General features: G+C 51.1%; 1 protein-coding gene across 1 annotated transcript in view; it reads left to right on the forward strand.

Annotated features, from left to right (window-relative positions):
- Positions 1 to 8,188, forward strand: part of LOC104532404 (telomerase-binding protein EST1A) — a 9,413-nt gene extending 1,225 nt beyond the window's left edge. Inside the window, 7 exon segments of the mRNA XM_029087377.1 lie at positions 1 to 526; positions 2,436 to 2,628; positions 3,312 to 3,422; positions 4,118 to 4,224; positions 5,305 to 5,383; positions 6,721 to 6,831; positions 7,460 to 8,188. The exon segment at positions 1 to 526 is cut by the window's left edge and continues 110 nt beyond it. Coding sequence (XP_028943210.1) covers positions 1 to 526; positions 2,436 to 2,628; positions 3,312 to 3,422; positions 4,118 to 4,224; positions 5,305 to 5,383; positions 6,721 to 6,831; positions 7,460 to 7,765 — 1,433 coding nt within the window. The 3' untranslated portion in view covers positions 7,766 to 8,188.
- Positions 8,189 to 9,904: the final 1,716 nt, after the last annotated feature.

The raw sequence follows: 9,904 nt of genomic DNA on the forward strand, positions 1-9,904 counted from the left end.
GGACTAAAGGCCCTCGAATGAGGGGCCGGGGGGGCACGGCTCGCAGGCTGTGGGACCCAAATAACCCGGACCAAAAACCTGCCCTGAAGAGCCAGACTGCTCAGCTTCATTTTCTAGACACGGATGATGAAGTGAGTCCCACGTCCTGGGGGGAAGCCCGCCAGGCCCAGACTTCCTACTATAAGTTCCAGAACTCTGACAATCCCTACTATTACCCTCGGGCCTCTGGCCAAGGCCCCCAGTATCCTTACGGGGGGTACTCCCTGCAGTATCCTATGGGTCCAAGCAACGGTGTGTACCCAGGAGCCTATTACCCTGGGTACCCCGGCCAGGCAGGGCCGTACATGTGTGGTCCACTCCCTCCCACTCCTCTGAGTCCCGAAATGGAGCAGCAGATGCGGAACATACAGCAGCAGGAGCTCAGCAAACTCCTCCGTGAGGCTGGGAACCAGGAGCAGCAGCTCAGCAACCTGCTTTCCAGAGACCGCATCAGCCCGGAGGGGCTGGAGAAGATGGCCCAGCTGAGGTTTGTGGCTCTGCTGCAGAGGGGTGTGTGACCGAGTCATTTCCAGGCTGAACTGCCACTAGAATTGTTATCCAGAGAATAGTGTCTCCTTGGGGATCTGGTAGACTGAAGATGTTAATGTTTTGGAGACTGGGAGATGAGGCAGTGGCTCAGCTTTTGATGTGCTGGGTGTGTTTGTCATGTGCCATGTGTGTGGGCATGGGAAGGAAGCTGTGGGTGAAGATATCACTTGCCTGGGCTGGGAGCTAAGCTGTGGTGTCGTGTGGCTGTGGAATGCCTTGCCTGCGTCGCAGGGAGCAGGGTGAGCACCCGCTGCAGCTCTTGGCTTCTTCTTGCTTTTACTGGAGCTGATCTGTCTCATTTCCAGTGCTCCCACGTGCTTTCAGTATCTACTGGAGGACTTCCGCTTTCTTACCTGTCCTTGCTTATCTGCTGTCTGATTTGCATTGTGGGCTTCAGGGATGGCGACTGTCTTGTGCTTGCGAAGCGCTGCGTGGGTTCCTGGTGACAGTGACAGCTCTGTCACAGTGACAGCAGCTTTCAAGCGCTGGGTAGTTTTGCTCTTGACACCAGTCAACCCTGTGATGTACAGCAGTCCACTGGGAGTAGCCTGGTGATGCCAGCTAGCGAGAGGGAAGTGACACTGGTGCCCTGGAGGGTAGTTAACATGGCTGTAGTAAGTTTCTACTTGACATCGTTCACATTTGCTTGTGACCTCTGTGCCTCCAGGGCTTCTCTGGAGACTTATTTTCAGAGCTGACTGGCAGCAAATCCAGCAGGTGAGCTCGTTTCAGGGCTTGTTCTGTGTTTTGGGGACTCGTGCTATAGACCACAGGGTGGGATTTGTCTGCTCTTGAAGCAGCACTGGAGCTTTCAGGTCTTTCTCAAGGTATCAACGTCACCCAGAGCTGTTGTCTAGAGGGAGAGGAAAGACTACACAGTGCTGCTGTGGCCCGTGTGAAGCCCACCCTGCCCTGGGAGGGGTGTGTGTGCAGGGTTTGGGGACAGCCTGGGGTAGGGCAGCAGAACTGTGCTCTGTGCTTTGCCCAGCAGCCCACCAGCATCCTTCTCTGACTCTGTCAGGCTCTTGCAGGCGTTTGCCATCTGGCTTCGCTCCAGGCTTTACCATCTACGCTGTTCTGTAGGGCTCAAAGAAATAGAAGGGATGAAGCTGCCAAGGCAGTAACAGCTGAGGATCCCCTTTGCTGTAAACTTGCCCCCCCACGGATTGCAGAGCTGTTTCCAGGCTGCAACTGTGTCATTAGATTCAGGGGAGGAATCCTGCTGTAGTGTCCAGGGCAAGGCTGTAGGTAGCTGGTGAGGGGAAGGTGATTTCTGGGGCTCTGAGGCTTTAATTTCCTTCAGGTGTGACGTTACCATCTCTCATTCATTTTTGAAGAAGCAGGGTCTCAGTTTCTACTGTGTATTTTGGTTGGATGGAAAGACCATTTTAATAGCAAGACCTCTCCTGCCTCTCTGGTTCTTTGTGTTTTTGTCTGGCCTGTAGCAGCCAGACTTTGTGCTTGGAAGGAGCAGAGCCCGGCAGCGCGTGCTTTCTCTACGGTACTATCAGGAACACTGGCACCTTGCTGTTCCCGGTGACAGAGCTGTAGCAGAGCTCCTTGCTCTTTGGCAGGTCCTGATCCTTCCTGATGTGTATCTAAAAGGGAGGTGGTCCTTTCAGATTTGCCCTCCTGGAGCAGGAAGGGTGTTTGGCTGTGAGAGCTCCCGTCTCCCTCTGGGACATGTGTGGCAGCACCGATTTGCCATGGCGTGTGAGCCGGGTGAACCGCTGACATCTGGTGCTGGCGGGATGAGAAGCAGCAGGTGGCTCAGTGCACGGTCCTGGCAGCTCAGGCTGGCCTGCACAGTTGCTGTTGTGTTGACCCCTGCTTGTGTTTCACTGTAGGGTGGAGATGCTGCAGCTCTATGAACGGTGCATCCTGATGGATATCGAGTTCTCCGATACGCAGAACGTGGACCAGCTGCTGTGGAAGAATGCGTTTTACCAGGTGATTGAGAAGTTCCGGCAGCTTCTCAAGGACCCTCAAGGGGAAAATGCCCAAGAAATTCGGAACAAACTGCTCCAGCTTCTAGATGAGGTAAGAAGAGAGAAACATCCCCAAACCCCAATAAACCTTTGGGTGGGGTTTGCTGGTGTTTAGAACGGGGTGGTGTAACTGGACAACTGGCCTTCTTGATCCTGCTCATATCTCTGAGTGCTTTAGGCCCCACTAGTGCAAGGAGAATGCTCAGGCAGGTTATGGTTTAGCGTAGCAGATATAGGTCCAGGTGGACATTTGTTATAATTTAAACCAGGCTTGCTTTGGTGTGTTTTATGTTAATTAGAAATTGATTTAAGCTAAAATGAAATGAACATCCTGAAAGTGGAAATAAACAGCAGCATTCCTGGGGGTGTTTGTGTCATCTTTATCAAATTTGCTTAAAAGTCATTCCATTCAGCTGTGCAGCTCAGTGTTCTCTTTGTGGAAGGTAGGCTGACAGATCCAAGAGGATGTATTTTATAGAGTTAGGTTGGTGGGAAGGGCTGGAGGACTTTAGTCCAACCTACTGCTCAAAGCAGGACTTCTTAAACACTGGATCATGTCAGTCTTGAAAACCTCTGAGGCTGGAGATCTCCCCATCTCCTTGTTATTTTCTGAAGAGAAAGAGCCCAAGCCTTGGGGAGAGGGACTGTCTTTCTTGCATGTGGCAGGGATGGTGTGGTGATTTTGTGCTTGTCATCAGAAAGCATGTAACACCCAAGTATGTGGTTTTTTTGCAGGGCACTTCTTTTTTTGATGGCCTACTCCAGAAGCTGCAGGTGTCGTACCAGTTCAAGCTGGAGGACTATATGGACGGGATGGCCATCCGCAGTAAGCCTCTGAGGAAAATGGTGGGTTGGCTTCTTCCTGGAGATTTCTCATGCTGAATTCAATGTGCTGCCCTTGCCAAGAGGCAGGCAGCTGTACTCTGAGCAGATGTCAGTATGTTTGCAGAGAATCTTTCTCAGCTCTTGGAGAACTTGTTGAACCAACTGGTGCATTATCATTTCTTAGCTTCCTTTGCAAAGAACTTTTTGTAGCAGCTCTGTCACCAGAGCTAGTCAAGGGAAAGAAGTGTGTCCAAAGGTACCTTACCTTAGATATTGAACATCTCTTATTTCTGTCCGTGGAATCCAGAATAATGAACAAGGAAGGCAAACAGTTGTGCTGCCTCCCTGACACTTGACAGCATATTGCTGTGAGTGCAGGTGCAGGAGACAGCTGAGGAAGGATATTTTAGTCCAGGTCTGTTCCCAGAGAGATCTGTTTGTTTAACAGCTGTCTTCACATTGGTCATGGACTAAATGACTCTCTTCTGGAAGAGAGATGGGATGTTGTTGTAAGAGAGGAACTGTTCAGGGGATTGGCTTGCCCTCACAAATGTTGAACCAGTGCCATGGAGCCTTGTCATTTCATTCTGCTGCCCTTTTGTGAGACCTTCAGTGTGTCAGTGATCTCCTCTTAGCTCTCCACAGTCCCTGGTGCTCACTGGGTCTGTAGTGAGCAGTCTGCAGGTCCCCCACGATGTACTGAATGTTTCTTTCAGGTGAAGTACGCGCTGATCAGTGCCCAGAGGTGTATGATTTGTCAAGGGGACATTTGTCGATACAGAGAACAAGCGAATGACACCGCAAACTACGGGAAGGCCCGCAGGTATCGTGTTCTTCACTGCAGTGCTGAGCACAGCTCTTCCTCTGTCTGCAAGGGCTGTATCTCATTTCACACTTAAACTTGCTTCTAGCCAAAACAGTCTTTCCCTGCCTCTGTGTTGTATTGCAGTCCTGTGAAGCTGAAAGATGTAGCGTAGACTGTTTTGCTGTCCCAGAGAGCAAGCCAGCCCAGCCAGTTGTCCTCCAGCCATCTAGTGTGGAAGTTGTGCTGTGCTGATCCTGCAGCAGGGAGGGTTTATACTGTTGAGGCTGGCAGAATGGCTGTTGTGTTCTCTGGTGACTTTTCACCTAGGAGAGGTTCCCATATGTGTCCATATGTTCTGACTGCATCAGGAAGTACTTGTTGCTTATTGTTTTTTCTGTTGTTTTTTCTGGAGCAAAGACTGGAAGGGGGGGAAGTGAGGCCAGCATGAGGGATGGAGCCCTGAAATCTGTGGAAGTTTGGAGAACAGGGCAGGGCAAGCTGCCCATTTGGGGATCTGTGGACATGGTGGACTGTGCTGATATCTCAGGGAGGCTGGGGGGAACATAGGAGGTTCGTGATGTGTCTGAACAGTGTTGATGGATTCGAGTGGCATGATATAAGCTGGAGAGTGGATAATACAATTAAAGGAAAATAGAGAGGAGAGTGGAGGGGTGAATGGGCTGCCACAGGATGGGTGCCTCTTCTCTTGGGATGATACGGGGAATGAGCTAAGGAGCATGGGGGGTTTGGTCCCCGCTGCCATGGAGCTAAAAAGGGAACTGAGAGAATGTTCCTTGAATAGCCTGTTCTCTGTGCCTGAGGCTGCATGGGAGACACCACTTGCTGGGTCTGGCTAAATGCTGGTCTTTAGATGGAGCCAAGAGCGTTTTTTTCCGGAGCTGTATCTGCCCCTCTCTGTGTCCTGCGCTCCAGCTGCCTGTGCACGCTCCTGCAGGCAGAGGGCACTTGTGCAAAGGGTCTGTTCCCTTCGAGGCTGCCAGGGCTTCACTCTGAGGGGAATTCTGCACCCTTAACAGCAAGGAAGGCAACCTGCTGTCCTTTCAGTAAATCTTTCTCTCTGGTTCTTCCCTTCCTCAGCTGGTACCTGAAAGCTCAGCAAATTGCTCCCAAAAACGGCCGCCCGTACAACCAGCTGGCGCTTCTGGCCATCTACACGGTAAGATGCTCATCGTACAAGGGTGTAGCAAGCATAGGGAGAGCCTCTGGGATGGCTGTGAGATTCCATCTGGTGGAGACAGGCATTGTTTAGGGCAGTGCTCCCAGATGGGTTCTTTTTTTTTTTTTTTTTTCAAAAAAGAAAAGAGCTGATGGCAGGATGTGCTGTGTGGATTCCAGCTGCTGTGGCTTCGGGCAGCTTTGTTAGATACACGCTACACCCTCAGGCTATCGGCATTTTGGGGACTGTTCTGTGGGCTGTTGAGAGTGCACATGTTTTCAAAGTGGGTTGTGTTTAAAGTTTTGCATGAGGTTTTTATGCTCAAGGTCGTACTGTCAGGAGGATGCTGTTTCTATTTGCCACGTCTTCATTGAACCTGTGGGCACTGGTCTAAGTGACATCCACGTGTGACTTTCTTAAGCTTCAGGTTTGCTGTTTACTCCAGCCATGTGGGAAAACTTACTTCAAGGAGGATGTGAGAGGAGATAATGGAAGCATCAGGCTGGGACACAGGGGTTGGTGTAGGGATCTGCCCGTTTGCAGCACTGGAAGGTGCTGGTTTAAAGCAGAGCAGTTCAGAACTGCTGGGTTCAGAAACACATCTCCTGCATGACTGGGAATGACCATTCTGACTCCTGCTGTGGACCTTGGAGCAGCAGAGCGTCCTGCCCTGCTCTGGTGGTTTGTAAGGCTAGCAGCATGTGGGCAAAACCCTAAATGGCTGTGTGTCTTGGTAGCATAAAGACTTGCAGGGTGCCTTCTCACTGCCAGTCTGTGGCAGAAAAGATGCTGAGAAGTTGCTCGAGCGTGAGGGGATTAGCCCAGCAGCAGGCTGAAAGGAGGAGGGCATCCTGCCCACCACTGGTAGGAGTCTGGCAAACCCTCCAGTCTTCCTGGGCCTCTGCTTTTTGTAAAAGTCATGTGGAGTTGTTTCCATATTCATAGTAATGTTAAAATGAGTTATTTCCTGAACTGTCAGGAATTCAGAATTTATACCTTTGCCCTTTACCATGATGTCTGGTGAGAGACTTTTGTTTGAGCCTCTGGGTTGATGGTTTCTGTAGAAGCCTTGGGGCTACAGTGAGTGAGTCTGCAGGCTGCGGTGTCACCTGCGATCCCTGACCTTAGCAAAGGGCTTGTGCTTTGTGCTGCTGGTTGTAGGTAGCTGTGGATGTGGGTGTGGATGGAGAGTTCAAGGTCCTACTTGTCATAGTGTTTATCAGCACGTCTGTCTGTCCCAGGCAGTATTGAGGGAGAGAGAAAGTGAGGAACTTGGGAACTTGGCTCTGAATGCTCTGGAATGAGTGGCAGCTCTGAGTCTGGTTGTGTTTTTGCAGAGGAGAAAGCTGGATGCTGTCTACTATTACATGCGCAGTCTGGCTGCTAGCAACCCCATCCTGACAGCCAAGGAGAGCCTCATGAGTCTGTTTGAAGAGACAAAACGCAAGGTGAGCCTTGGAGCTGGGCTGTGGGATGCTGTGATCCAGAGAGGAGGGTGATGATGGCTTTGGGAGTTGGAGTCACCACTTCATCTACTGCTAAAAAAATTCTATGTTGTGGTCAGATGACAGAGGCAGCTTTGTGAATGGTGGTGTCCGTTCTGCCTCTCCTCAGACTGCTTTTGGGCTTGTTTGGGCTGCTGAATCTCTTGTTTCTGGGTCACAGACTGTGAAACAGCCAAGCTCAGCAAGGGCTGTAGGTTGCTGTGGTTTGCAGCATGGCCCTGGCGTGCAGCGTGATCATTGTCCTATCCCTTTAGGTGCCCCACACCTATGGGGGTAGGCAAGAGGGGCTGCAGTCCCTTTGTGCCCCAAAGGGTCACCCCGAGTCGCAGATACAGCACGTTGGCTGTGACACTCCTAGAACTGAGCATAAGTTTTCTTGTCCTGGGGCGGGTGGAGTTGAAAAGCTCTCACCTGCACTGTCCTATAGCATCAAAGACCAGATTCTGGACCTGCCGAGGAGTTACTGATGTTCTGAAGCAGAGAGAGTGTCTAACTTCTGCATGTAAACGGAACGATACACTTTTCCTGAACTTTGATCCCTGGGTGATCTGAATCTCTTCTGTCTGTCCAGGCTGAGCAGATGGAGCAGAGGAAACATCAGGTGCTGGATCTGAGCCCCAGCCGCCGCGGGAAGGGCAAGAAGTCCACATTGCGACAAGTTGGAGATGATGCCATGAGGCTGGAGATTTGGATCCATCCCTCCCACCCCCGCTCCTCCCAGGGCCATGAGTCCGGCCGGGATTCTGAGCAGGACAACGGTCTTGGGAACCTCAGCCCCAGCGACGTGAGTACTGCAGGAGGCAGCAGTTGGCTTTGGTGTCATGTGTTTGGAATGCAGTGGAATGACACTGGATCTGTTTTGCTTTCCTGTTGCTAAATTTTCCAGTGTTTTGGCTTCCCCTATGGGAGCTGTGCCTGGGTCAAGCTGAGGAGCTGGTGACCTCGTGCCTCTCATGTTTAAGGCATGTTGTTACCATCCATTTCTTGGCAGCATGTGCTGGCGTGGCTGATACGGAATAGGAGAGGCACAAGCAGAAGATGCTGCAAAATGCCTCTGCTGAGGGTTCTAACTTGGGTGAGGTTACCGGTGGGAAATGAAGTCAGATGCTGAAGACCAGGGTTAACAGTGACCCTGTAAGCTCTGAGGCTTGTTCTGGAAGTAGGTCACTTGTCACAGGGCCAGATGATTGGAGGGTTGCCACATTTGGGAATGTGACAATTGTGGGTTTAATTTCCACTGTAAGTGTTACACTTGCATTACTTGTGCTGCTGAGCGGGCAGATTATTTCCTTTCTGTTGCAAGGATAAGAACCAAACCCTCACTGACTAACAGTGTCTGTGCTCGGTGTGTTTGAGCTGTGTACCTTGCAAGAGGAGCCCAAGTGAACTCTTTGTCAGGCACAGGAATGCAAGCGAAGGCAGTGGTGGTTGGGAGCTCATCCTCTAGGAATCCTTGCGCTGCTCTGGCACATGCAGCCTGCAAGAGAACTTGCCAGGGAGCTCTGGGCTGTCTGTCCTAAAATGGCTGTTAAGGATGCGAGTTTAGCACAACTGGGAAGACCTTCCCTGCATACTGCAGAGCCCAGAGCTTCTCAAATATGATTGTACTTTTATAAGTAGTTTGTGACTTCAGCTGGGTGGAACTGGAATGAAGTCTTGGAGCTTTGAAAGATAAGCTCTGGCACATGGCTGCAGCATTTTTAAGATGTTACTGCCCTTGGTTGTTTTCCCTCTCTTTAGCTTCTCTTCTGGAGGCCTTTGCTTCTTCAGCATTGTTGAAAGGAACGTGCCAAGCTTTAGCCTCTCCATAAATCATTGGTGAAGATGCTTTGACATAAGATGCTGTGAGTTATTTTGAGGCACTAGGGGTTTCTCTTTTGCAGTGCTCCCATGTGTGGTAGCGTAACCGCTAGCGAAGCGGGGGGCAGCGATGTCTTGTTGTTCATAGTGCAGCACTGTTTGCTAGAGCTTGCCCTTGGTCTCTTCACGGGGGGCTGTGTTCTCTGAAGTGCAGGTGGCTGGCAATGCCTGTGCACATTATCTGATTACTCCCATTAGTCTTGATTTCTTTATGTTTGAAGTGTTGGCTCATTGAAAGCACGAGCTTTCTGATCGTGGAGAGGCTGTGTGATCAGAAATATGATGTCCAAAGGGCAGGGCTGAGGACACAGGTTTCGGCACTGCTGGTTTTGGCAGCTGAGATGTTTGTACTCAAGCTGCCTGTGCCTGCTGTGGTGCTGCACTCCACTTGTGTTGGCACAACTGCTTATGGGGCTGTGATGTGGCCACGTCACCAAACTGATCTGCATTGAAAATAAACCGGTGAGAAGGAAACCTTAAATCTGTGTCACTGCCAAAGCCCCCGTGCTGTGAAGCTGTGGGCTGGATAAAGACAGCAGCTCTTCGGGAAGCTCTGGACACCTTGCTCCTTGAAGCTCTAGCCTTTTACCCCCTTCCTCACCCCATCTCTGGGTGGTTTGCAGCTCCTTCTCCTGCACGGAGCGGAGCAGTCCGTGTGTTTGCCACGGTGTGGCACTGTTTGGCCTCGGAAGGGACCTGCCTGCGCCAGGGACAGGCAGCTGCCCTCATCCTGGCAGCACCTCTGCCCCACTGGAAGGGAACAACTCTTCTCCCAGGGGTTGTGTGCCAGTGCTTACGTGTCATTTTGGGGAAATGAGTCTAAATTGTGTCATTGTGTCCTTCCTTGCCAGCTTTAGCCCTCGAAAAGGCTGAGGCAAGCTGTGTTCTTTCGTTTGTTCTGCTAGCTGTGCTCTGCAGGTAGCTCCTCAGGCATCAGTCTTTGTGGCAGCTCTTTCTGGGCCAGAGAATGGAATTTTTCAGGGTAGAGTTGGGAGAGTGTTCAACTTGCAGAAGCAGATAGAACACCACAAGTGTAAACCTAACAGCTCTGGACATGGGACAGGGCAGAGGTGTGGAGAAGAGGCTCCTTCTACCCTTCAAATGGAGGTGGTTGTTTCAAACCCAGCCCAAGCCAAAGGTGACTGGTGTTTTTACT

This window comes from Antrostomus carolinensis, unplaced genomic scaffold (assembly GCF_000700745.2).
Source record: "Antrostomus carolinensis isolate BGI_N321 unplaced genomic scaffold, ASM70074v2 scaffold46401, whole genome shotgun sequence".
Classification (NCBI taxonomy): domain Eukaryota; kingdom Metazoa; phylum Chordata; class Aves; order Caprimulgiformes; family Caprimulgidae; genus Antrostomus; species Antrostomus carolinensis.